The 21,378-nt window shown below is 49.6% G+C and overlaps 1 protein-coding gene across 2 annotated transcripts; it reads left to right on the forward strand.

The window, feature by feature from the left end:
• The first annotated feature begins 2,944 nt into the window (after nt 1-2,944).
• On the forward strand, nt 2,945-19,985 carry PEF1 (penta-EF-hand domain containing 1). 2 transcript variants are annotated; one of them, XM_082412479.1, is made up of 5 exons: nt 2,945-3,078; nt 11,716-12,034; nt 16,462-16,617; nt 17,097-17,240; nt 18,955-19,985. In XM_082412479.1, the coding sequence occupies exons 1-5, from the start codon at nt 3,055-3,057 to the stop codon at nt 19,182-19,184; spliced, it is 873 nt and encodes a 290-aa protein (XP_082268605.1). In that variant the 5' UTR covers nt 2,945-3,054; the 3' UTR covers nt 19,185-19,985. The 2 variants fall into 2 exon arrangements, with proteins under 2 accessions (XP_082268605.1, XP_082268606.1); XM_082412480.1 differs by lacking the exon at nt 17,097-17,240 and having other exon boundaries at nt 18,955-19,301.
• Nucleotides 19,986-21,378: the final 1,393 nt, after the last annotated feature.

Here is a 21,378-nt window from a genome sequence, read left to right on the forward strand (position 1 = left end):
CTGCATTTCCTTTTGATAGTTGGGAAGTCACTTAGCCTCTCTCAGCCTCAGCTCCTCATTATAAATGGGTAATAGTATCTATGTCAAAGGACTGTGGTGAAAATGAAACAACACACTGTACTTAGCACAATGCTTGGTACCTAGTAAGCATTCAATACAGGATACTACTACTAATAATAACTATAATAGTTACTGAACTCATGCCAGGCACTATTCTAGGCACGGAGGATAGAGGAGTGAATAAGAAAAGGACAATCCTACAATTTACATGTAAACTTTAAAGAGGACAATTCAAGTAATGACAAGTGTTACGAAAGAATGAGACATAGTGATACCATGGATGACTAGAATGTGTGTAGGGGCAATGCTACTGTATTTGTGGTGTCAAAGAATGTCCCCCTCCCCCACCCAAGGAGGAGATATTTGAACTGAGACCTGGATGGCAAGGAGAAGCTAGCCAGTGAAGAGCCCAGGGAATGGCATTCCAGACAGAAGGAAGAGCTAATCCAAAATCTAGAGGGGGGATTGAGCTTGGTACGTTCCAGGGGTGGAGACCAGGCCAGCACGGTTGGAGCGACCTGAGGACTGCTGTGGCAGGAAGTGGGGCTGCAGACGCAGGCAGGGTCTTGGTTATGTAGGGCCATAAAGGTCATAAGGATGAGTTTAGATGTTCTTATGAGTTATTGGAAGCCTCTGAAGGAGTTTAAGCCCAGGAGTGACATTATCTGATTTATATTTAAGACAATTATTCTGGCTGCCCTGTGAAAATCAGAATGTGGGGGAAAGAGTGAAAGCAGGGATGTCGATCAGGAAGCTATGGTCATGATCCAGGCCACAGATGATGGCGTCTTGGACTAGGGTGACAGTGCAAACCTGGAGAAAAGAGCAGATGTGGGTCTATTTTTGAACTAGAGCACGGGGAGGTGGGAGAGTATGTGGAGAAACAGAGGCCACACAAGAATGATCCTAGGTTTCTGGCCTGAGAGGCTGGGTGGATTTTTGGAGATGAAGGAGAGGAACAGGTTTTGGGAAACATATCAAAGAGAACTCTTGTACAGGCAGGCTAGAATATAGCACAGTGACAGTACCAAGTGCACAGGGAGGCAGGCGAGAGTGTGGCCAACTCTGGAGCTGTGGGGAATGTGGGACGGCTAGGTGCAGGATGGGACTGGAACTGAGCTTTGAAGGACTGGACTTGGGAGGGCTGCTGGTTCAGGGAAAGGAGTGGTTTGAGCACAAGTCTGGGCATGAACAGGTGCCATAAGCTCATTTTTCAGATCTCTTTACATATTGGTTTCTGACAGCTGAGGAAACTGAGACTCAGAAGTTAAATCACTTGCCCAAGGTCATAGACTTAGCAAGTGGTAAAATCAAGATCCCTGTTCCAAAGAAAGGGGGCTGAATGGTGGAACTGAACACAGGAGTACAGAGCAGCAGACAGCAGGGACTGTAAGACAGGATTGAAAAGGTGAAGGTTGGGCCAAATTGTGAAGGGCCTGGGGTGACAGTGCAGAGGCTGGGCCTTATTTTGCAGGTGTAGATGAAGAGGAGCCATTGTAGGCTCTCCCGTGGGCAAGCAGCATGATCAGCACTGTGATTTTGAAAAGCGCCTGGTGTTGACTGAAAAAAATCCACAACATGAGAGTTGTGAGTTAAGTTTTATTCGGGGCAAAATGAGGACTACAGCCCAGGAGACAGCATTTCAGATAGATCTGAAAAACTGCTCCAAAGAAACTGGGGGGAAGGTCAGTATATATGTGATTTTGGTGAAGGGGGAGTACACACAATCAAGCACATATTTCTGGCAGAAGGTTACTGCTAGTCATGAGGGGCAGATGTCACCATGGAGGATTTTATGCTTTTCTAGATTCGAGGACATGAAGAATTGGGCTCATAAAATCGTCTCCTGAAAATATCTATCTGAAAACCTGTTCTGCCAGTTTTTCCCAGAGCACAGAGTGCCTCATTCCTGATCTCCACTCTGAACTCCTTTCAGGGGGTGTTGAAGGTCAGCAGCTATAGCAGCTCTTAATTTGATCCTTGTAGAGGTAGATGGCAAGTGCCAATCTGTAGGTGACACTGGCGAGATGGTTAGATGGGCCAGAATGGAAAGCACCTCATAACACTATTAATTAGTTTATTTTTAAAAACTACAGGTCCTGGAGATACAATGACAAGCAAAACCAGACACAATCTGTGCCCGCATGTAAGAACTAACAAATTAAATAAGCATGCAAACAAATGGAGAGCCTGAACCACGAACAGGCAAGTACATGACTATGAGGTCACTTAGTAACCAGGATTTTACTTACTTTGGCACCAGTCCTCAAGACTTCCCTGATGAGAACTGGGACATTCACTGACCCCCGTTCTCGGCTACACTCTGCCCCTAACCCATAGTGAACTAGGGCAAGTCACTGCTTCTCTGGACCTCAGTTTCCCCATTTATGAAAGAAAGGGCCCTAGATGATCTAATTTCCTTCCCATTCTGATGGTTTGGAATTTTCCTGTCCAAACACCATAGATCCCACTCCAAAGCTACTAACTGACACGTGGTGCCTTGACATTAGAACGCAGTAGCTTCTTGTCCTTGCCTCTAGCCTTCCCCGGAGGCCTCCGTCTGTTCCCGTTGTCACGGTAACCGCCTGGGCCTTCCTCAGGTGGAAACTTGGAGTGACGACAGCAACTACGCCACTATCATGCGTCCCATTTGCCAGGTTAAAACATGGCCACCGCTGCAACACCCCACCCAAGCTTCTCCCTAAATACACGGGCCCGACCAGCCCTGGAGCCTACTCTAGGGCAGGAAAGAGAGGAACAGGTGCGCCAGTACAGCGAAGAAGATTTCTGGGAACGTCTCCGGATCCTTAGCTTCTCTGGCGTCTCTGGGAGGCACCAGATCGCCGCCCTATAACGTCACTTCCGTTGACCCATGCGCCCAGGATTGATAGTTGCGGACATCCAATCAGAATAGGGCCCGCCCCCAAGCCCAGGAGGAGGCGGGTTTGAGGCGGAAAGTCCCGCCCCACGGCGACGTGAGACGTCAGAGTCGCCATGGCCAGCTACCCGTACGGGCAGGTGAGTGTGTGAGGGGCGGGCGAATCCAAGTGGGTGCCTCGCCAAGTCCAGGCCCGGGATCCCCTGCTTCTCTTTCTCCCCGCCTCCTCCGCGCCTTTCCCACACTGAGGTTGGCTTCAACGAGGTTTCGCGCAGGAGAGAAGGGAAAAGGGATGGTCGGTCGCGCCTGGCTCACGTCACGCAGGAATGCACGTCTGGGAGGTCGTGTCGCGCCCCCTTTGACGTCGCGCACGGGAAGATTTGGGGTTCTTGGACCCCACAGAGTCAGGCTGGGCTTGGCCTGGGCCCCATAGCTTCCCAGGATCCCGCTGGGACCCCAAGCGGGGTCATCAACGCCAACAGAACGTTTAGAGCGCTGGTTCTGTCGGTATCTTTTGGGGAGTCGATAAAAATACACCCTTGACGTACTGCATCTGAATAATCAGGAGAACCTGTGGTTTTAGCAGGCTGCACAAACGAGCTTGTTCGACTACTGACTGAGTCCAACACTTCCATTTCACACATAGGAAAAGTGAAACCCAAGGAGACATGGAATTTATTTGAAGTCACCAGGCAGTTAGGCAGCAGAACCCGGAGCTGTCAGCAAATGCCTTTTCCCCACTTGCCAGCCCATCTTGATCCAGGCAAGAACACCACAGCAAGGTGATTCTGTGGCCAGAATCCGTTGTTGGATAACAAGAGCGTTAGAGTAGTGAAGTGCAGTCTGGAGTCAGAGGAAGGTTCACACCTTGGCTCTGTCACTTAAATAGTTTTGAGCCATTGAGCCCTTTCTGAGCTGAAGTTTCCTCCTCTGTAAAATAGGGCCAAATAATAGGATCTACTTCATAGAGCTGTTATGAAGAGTAATGAAGTGATTCTTGTAAAGCATTTGGTACTATGAAGAGTGTGACAGGTGTTACCTTTTAGTATTTTGATTTTTACTAGATTCCTTGAAGGCCAGTGCTGGAAGGGCCCTCAGAAGAGTCCCTTCATTTTAGCTCAGAGAGGGCTCCTGAGTTGCCCGAGATCACACTAACTTAGGAGATAAAACCCATGCAGGAAAAATTGGAAAACAAGGTCACATGGGATATTGCTAAGCGCTGGGCTGAGTGTAATCACAGAAGATGTGGCAAGAGCCCTCGTAGGGAGTGCAGCCCTGTACAGTTTTTGCACACAGTATTTGGACATCCGTTATCTCAATCATGAAGGCTCTGTAAACAGGCTAGCAGGGATTATTCCCCCCAATTTATAGCTGAGGAATGAGCCCGAAGAGGTTAAGTGGCTTGCCCAAGGTCACACGTAGCAAGTGAGGGAGTTCCCGTGCTAGAACTTAGAGTTTCTGTCATTGCATACTTAGCAGAGGTAGGAAGGAGAGAGGCCAGCCTGGGCTGGGGTTAGGAGGAAGTATAACCTAGCAGTGTTTCCCAAGCTCAGTTGCATTTGCTGAGGCTTGTGAAATGTTAATAAGTATTGCTAATAAAGGAGTATTCTGTGGTTAAATAAGTTTGGGAAATACGCTGTTAAATACAGCTTAACGAGTTTTGTTAACCTGTTAACCACAGGCCATCTCAGAATTCTTAATTTGTTAATAGACATTGTAAATTTGCCAGAGAGGGATAGAATATGAAGTGTTTCTTAAACTTACTTAACTATGGAACCCCCCCCCCACCCCCTTTTAAGTCTGGTCGTATGTTGGTGACACTGGTATTCTTGAGGAACACAGTTTGGGAAAACATTGCCATAGTACTTTGTTTCTCAGTGGATGGTCTACATCAGAATCACCTAGGAGCTTGTTAAAAAAGCACATTTTGGGGTTCCACCTCAGACCTATTCTGTACCCAGGAAAGGCCCAAGCATCTACATTTTAATAAGCTTTTGGAGACAATTTGTATGCATCCTGGAAGCAGTGACATAGAAATTAAGAGCCTGAACTTCCAGGTTAGACAGAACTGGGCTAGAATCCTAATTCTACTATTTAATAGTTATACACCCTTGGACGCATCATCTAAGGGCTCTGAGCCTCCGTTTCTTCACTTGTAAAGAGGGAGGAATAGTACTTCATAGGGCTGAAAAGAGGATGAAATATGATAAAGCCTGTAGGGAGCTTGGCGCATTGCTGATACCTAGTGTGTGCCAGAGCGTGGTGGCATAGCTCTTGCTGCTGGGATCACTGTTATCATGCCGTGCTGCCTGGCCTTATGCTCAGTGAAATACTGAAAAGGAGTGCAGAGAGGACTGTGTCTCGAGTAGAGGAAGAAATGCTTTTCTCCCATCATACCTTCTTCGTTCCTCCTATCCAGCTCCTGGTTCACAGTGTTTCAAGAAAGGAAGTGGGTTGTCTGAAAACATCCAAAGGCTTAGTCAGTGCTGCCTCCCCTCCACCCAGTACATAGCCCTGGAGGATTCCAGCCTCTTGTTAGGAGTCATATATATAATTTTCTATAATTTTCTGCTGCGTCCTGCCCCAGGGTCCTCAAGCATGGACTGGGTGTTGGAGGAGTAAAACTCAAGTACCCTTTGGTCCTGTGGGGGAGCCAGCCTGATGGATTTCAGTGCTTAAGAGCTTGGTCTCTGAGGCCAGAGAGATTTGGCTTCAGATCCTTGCTCTGCCATTTCCTTGCAGAAATTTCTGCAGAAGTCTGAGGCTCGGTTTCCCCCTTTTTAAAAATGGGGTCATAAGAGTACCTACCTCAAGGGTTACTGCAAAGATTAAATGAGATAATCCACATAAAGTGCTTGATATGGTGTTTTGGCATATAGTAAATACTCCAAGGGGAAGAGTGATTCAGACACGTAAATTGTAGAATCTGTGCGATGGGTATTAAATGGGAGTGTCAGGCTAGCACAGGAGGGACACCTAACTTAGTTTTGAGGGAAGGAAGTCTTCTTAAAGGAGGTGACATTTAAGCCAAAAACCGAATCTCCAGTAGGAGTTAGCTGGGTGAAGAAAGGCATGGTATTCCAGTGGAGGGAATAGTATTCACAAAGGCCAGGAAGCAAGTAAGAGAGCACAGTATTTTGGAAGAATTTAAGGAGATCAGTCTAGTTGTAGTGAAGAGGAGGGGGGAAAAGAGTAACAAATAAGACCAGAAAGGTAAGCAAGGACCAGATCCTAAAGGGCATTATGTGCCTTTTTGAGGAGTGTGGACTTCATCCTGAGAGTTGTCGGGGAGCTCCTGAAGAGTTTTCTCCCATTCGTGCTTTGAGCGGTGACCGTGGGGCACTGTCAGGGGGGGTTGAAGCAGGAGAGACAAGGCAGGGAGACCAGTTTCAAAGCTGTTGAAGTAATCTAGGTGAGAGAACAGTGACCTGGTGAACATGGAGCTGGGAGGTAGAAGTGAGAAAACTTGGTGCCTAATGGAGGTGACGGAGGAAAGGAAAGAGGAGGTGTCCAGGAGGGCATCAGGGTTTCCCTTCACAGCAGTGGGAACACAGAGGGAGGAATAGATTTGGACGGAAGGTCCAGGAGGTTGTTGGATATGAGGTCTGCAGCTCATGAGAGATGAAGCTGGAGAGAAAGATTTTGGAGTGTCAGCAGAGGTGGTAATTGAAGTCTTGGGACAGTTCTTGGCTCGCTGTTTATTGGCTGCAGATTTCTGGCCTTTAAATATTTTAGGAGGTTCTGCTGGTGAATGCCCAAACCACTCCTTCTGTAGTCTTGTGATTGTTTAACCCCTTAGAATGGGCTCTGACCTCCTCCAGCGGGCTGTGGGGTAGCTCCAGAGCACAGGCGTGTGTTTGCAACACAGCCTTGTGTTTGAAACACAGGCTTGTGTTTCCCCTCAGCACTCAGCATGGATCAAACTTTGACACCTCTGGGCTTCACAAGGGTCTTGGGGTAGAAGAATGAGCCCTCAGAGCCAAAAGAAAATGTAGGACTTTCTGAGTGGGTTATTTGGGAGGGGGTGAACTCCCCACCACTTGCAGGAATGTAAACACAGATTCCAGATGGTGCTACAGAGATTCCATCATCGACTGAGAGGTTGGACTGGGAGGTCTTTGGGGTCTCTTACAATACTGTGGCTCTCGAATTGGGTCTAGGTGCAGGGGTGAAAACAGAATAAGATTCTTCTGAGTCTCCCTGGTTTCTGGGCTTGAAGCCTCTGAAAGATTACCTAATCCAACCCTTTCCCCTTCAACCCCTCCCACTGTAGAAATCCATCATATCTGACACATATATTTAGGACAGTCTCTGGCACTGGCACGTGGTAGACACTCACTCATTTGTTGTGAACACCCAGAAGAGGGTAGAGTGGTGGAGTCATGCAGACCCTGTTTTGAAGCTTACCAGTTCTAGCTGCGTCATCACAGGCACATGATTAAACTCTGCCCCTTAATTTTCTCATCTGTAAAATGGGGATCATAGCACTTACCTCATAGGACTGAGGATCAGTGAGAGCCTTAATAAAATGTTAATTGCCCTTTCCCCCCACCCAAATTTATCAAATGTAGTTTATTTGCAATCAGTAAAGACCTAGGGTTAGTTTTCTGTAATGTTTTGGAAACCATGGTTGCTGAACTCTTCCTGTCTTTTTTTTTTTTGGACAGTCTTGTGTTTATCAGCATGAAATGCTCTTGGAAAAACTCTTCAAAGGGTTGGCAGATGGCATGGAGTAGAATAAAAGAACATGGAATCAGGGACTCTGGTTTTCATTTCTGGTTCAGACATTTACTAACAACTCAGTGGCCCTGGGAACCCTCTTCCCCAGCCTGGAATCTCGTGGTTTTACTTTCTTCGTCCTCTGGTGCAAGCTAGAAACCTGAGTCATTCTAAACACTTCCCTTTCCTCACTGCCCCCTTCGTCGCTTCTCTAACCTAATTAGTTGTCAAGTCATGTCTAGTCTATCTCTGAAATAGCTTCAGAATCCATCCCATTCTCTCTGAGTCTGCTGTCTGGTTCAAGCCCTGCCTGTCCAGCACCTGGGCTGCCGCCTCCCCCGCTAGTTCATCCTCCACACCCGCCGCTGCTTAGTTCTTTAAACAAGGCCTGATCACGTTTCTTCCCTGTTGGAAACCCTTCTGTAGCGCTCTGTTTCCTCCGGCATAAAGCTCCAAATCTTTTGAGTGGTATTCATTTGTTCACATTTTTATGGCGGCTTGCCGGTGCCAGACTCTGTGCTGGACCCTGGGCTACCGTGATGAATGAGGCCACTGTCTGCCCCTGGGGAGCTAGCTCACTGTTGTGTGACAGAGAGAAACTGCTCTAAGGTGCACCAGCTAACTGAAATGCAGCAGGGCAGGCGATTAGACAAGGAACATGTAAAGAGCTTGCCTGTCTGAGTTCACTCTGCGTTCTTGCCCCTGCCACCTGCTTTTTAGCCCACTCCCTGTCTACTCCATGCTCGCTCATAGGTCTGTGCGTTTGTCTTTCTTCTTCCGTCTGGAATGTCCTTTGCTGCCTTCCTTTTGGAGAATGCCTGTGCATCCTTCAGTGCCAGTTCCAGTATTACTCCTGCCTCTTCCAGGAAGCCTTCCTTGACCCACTGCCTACATGTGTTCATTTGATTGCTCATTTATCATTTGACAAACAGAACCAATTCCCCTGCCCATGCCTTCTTAATAGCATTTAAGTAGATTTTTCTGATGACACTGATCAGATTGTATCATAATTATCTGGAGCTCCTCAAGGCCAGGCCCTGTTTAGTTTCGTGCCCCGCGGCCTAGCACAGAGCCTAACACAACATTGTTGCTCTGTAAATGCTTGCTGAATGAATGAAGTCTTTTAACAGTTGTGCACCTCAGTTTCTTCATCTGAAAATAGGCCTACTAATACCTTCCTTTTTTCTGTTAGAGGATTGTTGGCAGAATTTTACCAGTAGCATTTGTGTGTATGTGAAAGTGCTTTGTAAACTACACGTAAGGGCTTTAATGCAGGGCAGAAAGGAAAGGGTTTAGTTGCGGCCAGGCTGCACCAGACCCCTGGATTGTGATAGGACCAAGGTCAGAAGACCGGCCGGCAGCACTAGCTTGGTTGTCGTGGGGTCGTTTCCTGGGAGAAGGGCTGTGCCTCAGGTGTCCTAAGCCAGGAACAGTTGATGGGTTTGCTCACACGACTTCATGTGGAGCAGCAACTTCCTGGCTTGGTGTCCAGCCTGTTCTTCGGGTGTGCCCAGACTCTGCAGAGTCCCCATCCCCTTTTCTACCCTACACTGGAATCCTGTGCCCTATTGCTTAAGGAAAGAGCACCGTGGCAGGAGGTGGTGGGAGTCAATGGACTGGGGTGTGGACGGGGAGTGATCTGCCTCTGCCTTAAGCTCACAGCGTTTCTTAAGCCAGTCTCTTCCCCTCACCTGGCCTTAATTTCCCGTCTGTAAACTGAAGGCGTTAGGTTGAAGAGGTCTTCTGGGCACCTCTCCCATCACACCTCTCCAGCTCCCTTGGGAATCTTTATTATTCTTTAAGTCCTAACCCAAATGCTGCTTTCTTCTGGAAACCCTCCCTGATTTCACTCTCCTTTGTGGTCCCATGGCACATGGCTTATGTGTCCATTTTAAACACCTATTTCCTTATGCTGTTTTGTTAAATGTTACAGAGTGTGTTTCAGTGCCTCTCCTATTAACTGAGCTCCTTCGAACATTTCACTATCCTTTATACACACCCCCCGCCCCAAGAGTTTACCTGGCCCAGGGCTTTGCTGATAGTAATAATAATAATTAATATAACAGTAGAGCTATGATTTATGCCAGACGCTGTTGTAAGAACTGTTTCTTGTATTAATGGTTTTCAGAGTGCCTTTTGAATCACTGGTGGGGGTTCTGCAGGGCTCACTCACAGCCTAGCAAGGGAGAGGCCTACGTGGTCAGGGCTCTGGGACCCCCACCTCCAACCAGAGCAACTTTCTCTTGTCAGTTTTTAAATATTTGTATTCATCAAAAGGTTCTTTAGGGAATTCCCTGGTGGTCCAGTGATTAGGATTCGGCGCTTTCACTGCCGTAGCCCGGGTTCAGTCCCTGGTTGGGGAACTAACATCCTGCAAGCCGCGTGGCCAAAAAAAAAAAAGGGTGGGGTGGGGTGGGGTTCTTTAGCTAAAAATTTAACTAACAAAATTCTGCTGTATAAATTTCTTGTAATCTGCAGAGCAATTCAATGAGGAAGGGATTATTATATTTAACTTGTGAGGAAACAGGCTTAGAGAGATTAAGCCACTGACCCATGGTCATGAGCTCAGCTGATGAGAGCAGAGTTTTGAATTGAGATTTGCCTGTGACTTCATTATCTGTGAAGGAGTCTTGCTACGAGCTGTGGCAGCTTCCAGGGCAGAAGAGTGTCCACGATGCTGAGTGGGGAAGGTGGAAGGGCATGCTTCCTGCCCTCCCTCAAGAAGCCTCTCCTCCCCGAGCAAGCAGACTGTCTTGAGATGAAGTGTGACTTTGGCCTTAGCCTTGAGGGTAACTGTCCTGGAAGCTATCAAACGCAATTAAAAGAGAAAATCCAAGCTTGTACTGGCTAGGCCACTGGTGTGCCTTACAGGTTGATCTAAAACGTGTCCAGATGGTACCATCCTCACGATGCTCGGAGCCAGGCGCAGTTGCTCTTTATGCCCTTGAGCTCAGCCTGACTGCAGATGTGTTGAGGCTGTGCTCCACTAGGCCATTTAGGGAGATGGAGCCGAACACTCTGAGCCTCAGGGATCCCTGGCTAGTGGCGTGCGGACAGGGACAAGAGAGGGAGGAGTGCTCCCATGTATGCTCTCCTGTTTACATGGCCTGGGCTTAGCAGCCAGGAGACCTGGACTCTGGCCCCAGCCCCTCCACACGGTTGTTGTGTGATTTTTCTGGACTTGAGTTTCCTCCTCCATAGAAGAGTGCTGCTATTAATAGTTACTGTGTATTGAGTGCTTACTTTGTGCTAGGGCCTGTGTCAGAGCCCTTCACATGACCGACCTCATTTCATTCACATACTAACCTGGAGGTAGGCAGGCACTCTTAGAGCCAAGGATATTGAGGCTTAGAGAGGGTAAGTCATTAGACCAGTTAGTAAGTGGCAGACCGCAAGCTTGAACTGGTCTTTTTCTCTCTTAACCATGGGCCTATATTGCCTTAGGAATAGGGTCTTGCCTACCTGTCTCACAGATCCATGAATGAGGCTGGGGAAATGGTTTTGCATCATGAGCTAGAGTAGGGTAAGGAAGACATGCTGTGGCTGAATCCGTGCTATAGATACATCATTTGTGACTGAAGAGGGTCAGGGGCATGGGCTGGAGATCACATTTGCACTGTGAATTCTGCGGATAGAGATGGGGGTACCACAGGGTGTGGATTTGGGATTCAGTTTGATTAATTTGCCCACTCATTCATACAATAAATATTTATTGAGCATCTGTTCTGCACTGGGGTCTGGGGATAAAGGGATAAAGTGGCAAACCAGACATGATCCCAGCCCTTGTGGAGCCCCTTGGTGTGCAGGGAAGGGCAGCCAGGAGGGCAGGTATCCAGCCCTACCTCTGCAGGTCAGTGGCAGTGTGACCTTGGGTAAGTTGTATCTCCTCCAGAAGCCTCAGGTTCCCCATCTGAGCAATGGGGTCATGATTCCAGTCCAGTTCAGCCCATAGGATCAGTTGAAAGAAAGGCAGTGGCAGTGCCTTATAACTGTAAAGTGCCATACTGTGGCTAGTTTCTGGCCCTGTCATTCTGACTGATATCTTGCTCTTCTTGCAGGGCTGCCCAGGAGCTGGAGGACAAGCACCCGGAGCCCCTCCGGGGAGCTACTACCCCGGACTCCCCCATGCTGGAGGGCAGTATGCTAGCGGGGTAACCCCTGGTGGCGGATATGGAGGAAGTCCTGCCCCTGGAGGGCCTTATGGACCACCAGCTGGTGGAGGGCCCTATGCACACCCCAACCCTGGGGGGCTCCCTTCTGGAACTCCGGGAGGACCATATGGTGGCGCGGCCCCAGGGGGCCCCTATGGACCACCACCTCCAAATTCCTATGGTGCCCAGCATCCCGGGCCTTATGGACAGGGAACACCTCCTCCAGGTAAGTAGGGATCTTGGACTCCAGGTGCCTCTGACCTTGTTCTGAGTTATCCAGGGCCCTTCCTTGCCCTCCTTGTGGATGTGCAGGCAGCCTGGTCTCCGGCACCTTAGCATCTTGTCTCTAGCTTAGCTTGCATTAGCAGAATGAGAAGTCTGTTAATTAGCTTTGCTGTGGTAACAACAACTCCTAAGTCTCTGGCTCACAATGGCAAATGTTTATTTCTGTTCCTTGCTCACACTTATTTACTCTTGGTTACATGTCGGCAGCTGCAGGCTTGGCTGCTGAGGTTCTGCTCCACGTGTCTTTTCTTTCCAGGATCCAGGCTGGAGGAGCAGTCCCTATTTGGGATATACTGTTTTTGTGGCAGACAAAAAGAGCAGGAGAGCTAGCAGGAACGCACGATGCCTCCTAAAGCTTCTGCTTTGAAGTACTTTATATCTCTTCCACTCACGTTTATTGGCCAAACCACATCCTCTGCTCAAGCCTGACGTCAATAGGATGGGAATGGATACTCCTCTCACTGGAGGGGCTCTGCAGGCCACCAGGCAGTGGAGAGGATGTACCATGCTCTTGCAGGGAAGCAGGGGAGGGAGTAGATTAGCAAATGATTGGAGATAATACTATAGTCTACTGTGGGGAGAAACCCCATTTCTGTATAAGAGAGACTGACTACTGTATGTAGAAAGGTAAGATAGCATAGTTGTTGAAAGCTTGGGCTTTTGAGATCAGATCACTTACTGACCTGACCAAATTACTTCATCTCTTTAAGCCTCAGTGTCCACATCTGTAAAATGTGTAAATGTCACTACCTCACAAGATTGTTAATAAAGATTAAATGAGAAGTTGCAGGTAAACACTGGGCACAGTGTATGGCAAATGGGAGGGGCTTAGTAAACAGTGTTCTGTGAGAGGACTCGTTCTGGAGCATTCTCAGCAACGAGGTATTTGGCATTTAATGTGATAGCAGATGTGGCAAGGGCTGTACCACTGAAAGATGCCGAGGCAGTCAGGAGAGTGATGGGATGAGATAGGGGAAGGATAAAGAGCAGAGACAGTAAAGCTGAGGTACTGGACAAATGGGGGCTGGGGAGGGGGCTTGGCAACTCAGTGGAGGCAGAGAATCTTAGGTGGGGCTTCAAGCTCAGTGAACATTTCTGAATGATTTCAGACAGGGGGTTGGGGAAGGTGAGCTCCCAGACCCCTGTGTCCTCCCAAGCTCATTCAGTCAGCCTCTTCGCAATGCTTGTTCCCAGGAGACCACACCAGCAGCAAGGCAGCCTGGAACCACTCTGGTGCACCTGAAGGGCCTCCAGGGAATGGTACTGCTGGGAAGCTGCAGCATCGTAGCATACACACCCAGCAGGTGGCCGAGGGAGAGGCTCAGACCTTGGGGGTTCTAAACACTGTGAGCCAGTGGCATTTATCTTGTCAGAGCCGGAGCTGCTGGCTGTTTGCTTTCAGCTCAGAAGCTTCCTGGTGGATTTCCTCCTCCTTTTAAAATTTTGTTTCCGAGCCTACATGAGGTCACTGCAGGGAAAGAAACCCCTGGCTGTGAGGCTTATCCCTGCAGGGCCTGAGGCCAGAGATAATGGGGCTGCAGCGGAGAGGAGAAATGTGCTTCAGACTCTTAACTGCTCACCCTCTGCAGCTTCCTCTCCTCTCCAGTGCGGCCCGTGAGCCCCTGGAGCAGTGCTTCATTTTTCTTTTTTTAAATATTTATTTATTTATTTATTTGGCTGCGCGGAGTCTTAGTCGCGGCCCAGGGGATCTTCGTCGCAGCGTGCAGGATCTTTTTTTTCAGTTGTGGCATGCGTGCGGGATCTAGTTCCCTGACCAGGGATCGAACCCGGGCCCCCTGCATTGGGAGCGCGGAGTCTTAGCCACTGGACCACCAGGGAAGTCCCTGGAGCAGTGCTTCTTAAAGTATGATCCGTATATCACCTGCAGTGGAGTCACCTGGAGGCCCCACTTTAACCCCGCTGAATACAGGGTCTAAATGTTGAACACCACGCTCTGCAAGAGAGGTTTGACCCTTAAAGGTGCCTCATTGCCCACAGGGAAGATCCTAAGGGCACTCGACTCCCAACGGGCCTTTCCAGACCCTCTCTCTCCCATCAACCCCAGGCCCCTTGGAGTACTCTGAACACACTCTGTGCCTTTGCCACATGCTTTTTCTTTTCCCCATCGTAACTCTTAATCATCCTTTCAGACCCAGTTTAAATAGGCCTTCCTCCGCGAAAATGTGACTGCACACATTCCAGGCCCTTTGTGAAAACTTTACTTTGCTGTTATCTCATTTAATCATCACAGCAACCCTGGGAAGTAGGTCCATTTTAGAAATGGGGGAATCAGTATTCAGAGAGTGAAACAATTCCTCTAAGCCACACAGGTTAGTAAGGATCTTTGCTCTCTTTGCTTCCAGAGCCTGAGCTGTTCTATGCTGACTGCGCAGACCACATGTTACAGAGACTCTCCTGCCTCTGGCTGTGACCTCCTCTCCCCCATGGCACAGCAGCTGTTTTAGGAAAGAGGGTGGGGCCTGTCTGGATTTCCCATCCGAGGAAGTCAGACTAGTCCCTCAGTCAGGCAAACCTTTATCCTTCTGGCCTTACTTTGGGGACTGGGCAGTGGTTTCTGTGCTGTCTCTGATACTGCCTTGTGTGAAGGAGCCCTCAGTCAACTCAGCAGGTTTACCAATACTGTGTAACTCTGGCTTTTTCCCAAGACAGTCTTCTGTGCTTCTCTGCTTTCACCTGCCACCTTCTCCCCTCACCCCCAGCCCACCCTGCATGTCTTTCCAAATGAATGATCCTTTCTTCTGACGTACACACAAAGCTCCCAGACACACAAAGCTGTTTGAACCATGACAGCAACACTAATAATCAGCAGTTATATAGTGCTTGGATGGTGCCAGGTGTTGATCTAAGGGTTTTCATGTATTAATTATATCTTCATAATAATAACCTTATGGAGTAGATGCTATTGTGCTTATCATTTCACAGATAAGAAAACTGTAACACAGAGAACTTCAATAACTTAACCAAGGCCGCACATGGGAGAGCTGGGACTTGAACCAGGAGGCCAATTCTAGCATGAATTGAGCACCTCCCCTTTCTGTGTCCGGCTCTGTGCTAGCCCGTGGGGATTCAGAGATGAGTTAGGCTGGGATCTTGCCCACAAGTTGCTCCAAGTGTAACCTGGAAAGAGTAGGAAAAAACATGTACACTGGAGTGATCAGGGCCATAGAGAGGAGTACAAAGGAGAGAGGAAGGAGGCCTGTCCAAGGATGGAAGAAAAGGAAAGGCTTTATAGAAGGAGCAGCATTTTATTTGGGTTTTGAAGGGTGGGTGGGAAATGGATGCAAAGAGATGAGGGAGAAGAGGGTATGAGACAGAGAGAACTTGGTGAGGTGAGTAAAGGCTTCATAGGGAGCTGTGAAGGTCTGGGTAGGACCAAGTGTCTTACTTACTGCATCTAGGCTGGAACAGGCGGAGGGGGACAGAGTAGGGATAGAGTGACAGGTAGATGGGGGTAGACCACATTGTGAGGAAACTGGAATGCTGGATTTTATTTTGTAGGCAATGGGGAGCCTTTGAAGAATTCTGAGTTGAGGTGGGGGGAAATTGGTGAGAACAGAGTGGAATTTTACAAAGATTACTCGGCAACAAGTGCTAAGTGGTGGAGAGTCGCTGTCGTGAGGATTTGGTTAGGATTTTGGGTTTGTTCCACAGTCAGGTGGGAGGTGTCTGAATCAGGGCAGGTATAGTAGGAACAGGGAGGAGTTGATACCTGTGTATGGAACTGGCAGGTCTTTGGATGTGTGGGGTGAGGAGGTGTCAGAGATGTCCGCAGGTAGGTTTGGAGATGGGGACAGGCATCGGAGGTGATGGGGAGGGAAGAGACATGGAGCTCTGTGGCCACCCACGTTCTGGTAGCTCTTGATAGAATATGCCAGCTCTCCTGGTGCCAGAGATGGACCAGACCTGGTTCCCACCCCAGAGAGCTCCCTGCTGCCTGACTCTCAAAATGCTTGTTTCTGGGCTGTGCGTGTTAGGTGCTCAGCAAACATTTTTGGGGAAGAGATGATCCCCCTTTTCAGAGAATTCTTAATCTGCCGGACAAGTCCCTGTTCCTTAGAAACTTAAAAATCAAATAGAGAAGTGGCTGGAGCACTGTAGGAAAAACCTGAAGGATTTGTGGAGTAGAAATCAACCACAAATACTCGTGAGTTTACACAGAAGGTCCTCTTCCATTAGAGTAAGTATGCTGTCTTGATGGAAGACAGGGAGTGGGTAGGCAGATTTGTGAGACTTTTGAGGTAGGGAAAACCTGTAGCTGGGGGGCACTGAGGCTGACCTTCCCAGCATTTCTGCGGATTGGTCTTGAGACCTGCGTCTGACTCCCCTGGGGGGCACCCGTTCCTGCAGGTGGCGCCCCTCCCGGTGTGGATCCCGAGGCTTACTCCTGGTTCCAGTCAGTGGACTCCGATCACAGTGGCTGTATCTCCATCAAGGAGCTGAAGCAGGCCCTGGTCAACTCCAACTGGTCCTCGTTCAACGACGAGACATGCCTCATGATGATAAGTGAGTCCTAGCCCTTCCTCACGGGCTCCGGCTGGGGCAGAGCCACCTCCTGTCTGACGGTAGGTGGGTGGGAGGCCATTCTGAGGAGAAATCTTTTGGCCAGGGAGGATTTCTGGCAGGAAACTGGGTTCAAGGTGAGATTCCTTAGAGAGCTCTTTTCCTTAGATCTTTTCTCAAGTTCTAGACCTTGCTGAATCATAGGCCAGCTCAGTTTCTCAATCTGCAGAATGGGACTCCCTGTCCTGGTGGGAGATGGCAGGGAGGGGGTCAGCTGCCAAGCCTGCGGAGAAGATGCAGTTCTGGCAGGGTTGGAGGCTGGTATAGTACTTGATGAGGGTGCATCTTGGGTACTGGCATCTGGGCCTCAGGCCTGTGGTTCTGTGGAGCGTCCTACTCCAGCCTGGGGAGAAGGGAGCCTCAGTGGTATCTGAGGACCCTTGGCCCTTAGTCTTGAAGCCTTCTTTCCCTCCCCTCCCAAGACATGTTTGACAAGACCAAGTCAGGCCGCATTGATGTCTACGGTTTCTCAGCCCTGTGGAAGTTCATCCAGCAGTGGAAGAACCTCTTCCAGCAGTATGACCGGGACCGCTCGGGCTCCATTAGCTGCACAGAGCTGCAGCAAGGTGAGGGCCTGGCAGGGACTCAGCGGACAGGCACAGCCGATTGTTTCTCTTTACTCCCTGAGACAGAGCAAGGGGTTCTCTCTAGCCTCTGGCTACCACGTGTCCAACTGCACTGCAAAACGCTGCCCTCAGCACAGGCCCTCTCCCCACCTCTTCTGTGACCTGGCTGGGCCGTGAGCCCAGTCCAGGGCAGGGAAACGATCAGGGCTGGACTCTCTGGCGATGGGATTCCTGGCAGCACCAGGTGAGACAGGCCCAGCTGGCAGGGAGCCTTGGGGATGGAGACTCAGCAGCCCAGGGCACTTTGAGGCTGGGACATGTGGCTCGTGTGGCTCTTTCCTTTCTAGTTTCTAGCATGCAGAATGGAAAGAGCCCTGTAGAGGGGCTCAGAAAGGTGGCTTCTGTTGCTAGCCCTGCTAGAAGGCAATTTCATTCCCGGCTTTGGGACCTGGACCACTCTAAAAGTTGCAGTTGGCTAAGATGACCTGAGGCCACAGCTCCAGGTCTGGTTCCAATTCTGACTCCAGAGGATGGTTGGTTAGTGTGGGGATGAGAACTGGACAGGGAGCTTTGCCACCTGAGAGGGAGAAAGGGCTCCCCAGAGAACCCAGCCCCTCGCCCTGGCCGTGGATTTCAATCAGACTAAGGAGCCTGGGGGCGGGAGCCGGGGGAGGGGGAGCTCCCTGGTGGAAGGGAAAGGAGGTGACCTGTTCTGAGCACCTACTCTGTTGTCAGGTAATGGTCCGGTGATGGATATTTGTAAGGGTGATATTATCACAGGAAAGCTAATATTTATTGAATGCTTGCTATGGGCCAGGTACCGTAATAAGCTTTTTTCATATATTACATCATTCTTTCTCCCCATGTGATAGGTACTGTTTCTTATTCCCCATCCTTAGATGAAGGATCTCTTATTATTACTCTTTTACAGGTGAGAAAACTGAGGCTTAGTCTAGGTGACTTGCCCAAGGGCCACATAGCAAAAGGGGAGCTGAGACTTTAGCCTGAGCTGGTAGATTATACAGAGAGGAAGAAGGAAGCATCCCAGGTGGAGGGACAGGAGGAGGAGCAGCATGGAGGCTGTGACCTTGGAGCTGCCCAGCAACCTCGCCTGGGGAGATGGTGATGATTTTATTACTTTTAGCAAATAACACTTACTGGGTGCTTATTATGTGCCAGGCACTACACCAAATCCTTTGCATGATCACCTCCTTTAATCCTTACTAGAACCTACAAGGTAAGTATTATCCCAATTTTAGAGATGATAAGACAGGGATTAGCAAGGGTTAATAAGCAACTTGCAGAGGGGCTGCCTCGACTCCAGAGCAGGCCCTCATAGCCTCATGCTGAGCCGCCTCTGATGTGTGTCTGCTCGGGGCAGGGTGACCTGAGGGGGCTCAGGCTTCTGTCTGTTATAGAGATGAGTCAGAGATGGGCATGGACAGACTGGTGTCATTCTAGGACCCTGCAGGCCCCTAACTGAACAGACAACAGAGATTTTGAGAAAGAGGGATGGGGGCCTCCCAGCTCAGGGGAGCATCCAGAGCCCCTGTTGTGCTCCTGCCATTTTGGACAGCCCCTCGGGACATCTGTCCTGTTTCTGCTTTGGTGCCAGTCCCCCCGAAGTTCCTGAGGTGCTGTACTCCGTGGAGCTGGTTGATGGCGGTGCTCACGGCAGGTTTTTGTGTCTGCTCTTTGTGCCCCTCCTCTCCAGCTCTGTCCCAGATGGGCTACAATCTGAGCCCCCAGTTCACCCAGCTCCTGGTCTCCCGCTACTGCCCCCGCTCCGCCAGTCCTGCCATGCAGCTAGATCGCTTCATCCAGGTGTGCACCCAGCTGCAGGTGCTGACCGAGGCCTTCCGGGAGAAGGACACAGCTGTGCAGGGCAACATTCGGCTCAGCTTCGAGGACTTCGTCACCATGACAGCTTCTCGGTTGCTATGACCAGCCCATCTGTAAAGTGGGGAGTGCACCAAGGGACTTTTCCTGGCTCCTAGGGTGGGAGAAGCATGTGGGCCACTCTTCATTTCCTGCCCTTCCTAGAAAAAGAATTCTCCCCTGCCTGATTCAGCATTGTTCCCAAAGAGGGCTGGGGGTCTGCGTCATAGCCACCAAGCAGTGGGGAGCTGGGCTGAGGCCACACAGGTAGGGGCCTGACCTAGGAGAGGACTGGAAATTGAATGTCCTTTTACATCCCTGAGTATTTAAATGGCACAGCCTTGCGCCAGGTGCAAGAGATGCTGGTCATTGCAATGGGGTTAGTGTCCAGTCAGCTGACTCCAGCCTCTAGCTTTTCCTTCTGTGCCCTGACGCCAGTGGTAAGTGTTCATCAGCCTCTTACCATTAGCACCTGCGTTCCCTCACCCATGCTGTCTTGTCAGATGAACCCAGTTTCTCCAAAATGGAATCTGACCAGGGTGAGAGATTTGCCCATGGGACCAGTGGCTTGGATTCCACCCGCCACAAGTCCGTGTGTGTTGACTTCTAGCTGCCTGCTCAGGGAGCTTGGGCAGTCTGCTCTCTGAGCATCTTTGGCCAGGCTACCCCTCTGCAGCTTGGACCCCTCATACTTGCCTGACATCCTCTGCTTGGCTTCAGTCCCCAGGGGACAAGTTGCTACCTCCCACTGCCAATGCTTTTTTGTTGTTGTTTTTTGTGGTTTTTTTCATTTGGGGCCAAAAGTTTGGTGCAACTGTAAGCTTCAATACAAGAATAAAACTCTGGAGTTCCACATTTTCCACCACACCTTCCCAGTTACAGGTTCATATGCTTATCCATTCAGTCACTCATTTATTCTTTCATTCAACGAATATTTAAGTACATAGTATATACCACGCCGTGCAGAAAGAAACAGCTCAGGGGGACATGCCTCCACAGGGCTACTCTCACTGGGGTGAAGTTAAGTGTAACTTAACTTCAGGTTAAGTCTCACCTTGCCAGGTTCAGTCCAAGAAGCTGACTGTGTGTTTTACAACAGTTTTAGGGCTGGTGTTATGGGCTAGAAGCAGCCACCCCAGACTTTTCACAGCCTGGCCTTTTTATTTTCTCAAACCCTAGTTTTAATCTTCCAGACAAACTACATTCATGAAGTCATAACTTTCTCCCCATTTTTATTAAGCGCAGACATCTGTACTTGCCAGCTGGATCTTCAGATCAGCTTGATAATCAGTCTATACCAAATGTCTACAGTGATCTGACAAAATTTCAATCAGAAGCCAAGACACCAGACGTTTTGGTTTGATTGGGGGACCTTATGATGGGTAATGGTGAGCTAATCCTTTCATTTTGGGGGATGAAGATAAGAAAACAGGCTCTCCTCCCTGCTTGGTTGGGGAAGCAGCTCAGTGAGGCCTGGCAGGTATGTCAGGCTTAAGCCAGTTCAGCCCCGGTTCTCCTCTGGGCTGCTGTCATGCTAGAATCCTAGAGTTAGGTGGAATCCAGTTCCCAGAGGCCAGGCCCCATGCAGAGCTAGAACCCCCTCCATTACCCCACTTTGAGTCTGGCCTCTGCTTGCCAACCTCCAATGACAACTCAGTGCCTTTCCAGGCAGCCCATTTCCTCCTAGACTAGGAGGACTTCTTCCTGATGTGGATTCCAAATCCCACCACCTTGAAAACACTACCCATTGGCTATGGTTTTCTCTCTTGGGCCACCCAGAACGTATTTCACCCCTTTCTGCATGCCAGTCCTCTAGATACCTGGAACCTGCCACCACATTCCCCCAGGTCCTCCCTTCCCTAGGCCAGATAGTCCCGGGCTCTCCAGAAGCTGTTCACTGAGCTTCATTCCATGGCATCCTGGTCACCTCTGAGTCCATCTGAGTCCCCCAAAATGGAGGCCCGAGGCCCACCATGGTGCTGGGTTCAACCCACAGAGAATAGAGTAGAACTGCAGCCATTAGGGGAAGCTTCTGTTGTTTCTTTGCTCCCACTGAGCCAAGTGTTTACTGAAACCTGTGTCTAGAACAGTGTCGATCATACTCTGTCACCTTTGTGATCAGCTGGGGCTGAGGAGCCCAGGACCTGGGTTCTTCCTTGTGGGCATGGTTGGTTCTGGGCTTGGGGGTCAGCCCTCACACCTCATTCCACACACTGCCCCTCCAAGCCTGGCTACAAACTTGACAAGCAGCTTTGGATCC

This window comes from Balaenoptera physalus, assembly GCF_965194825.1.
Source record: "Balaenoptera physalus genome assembly, chromosome: 1".
NCBI lineage: Eukaryota > Metazoa > Chordata > Mammalia > Artiodactyla > Balaenopteridae > Balaenoptera > Balaenoptera physalus.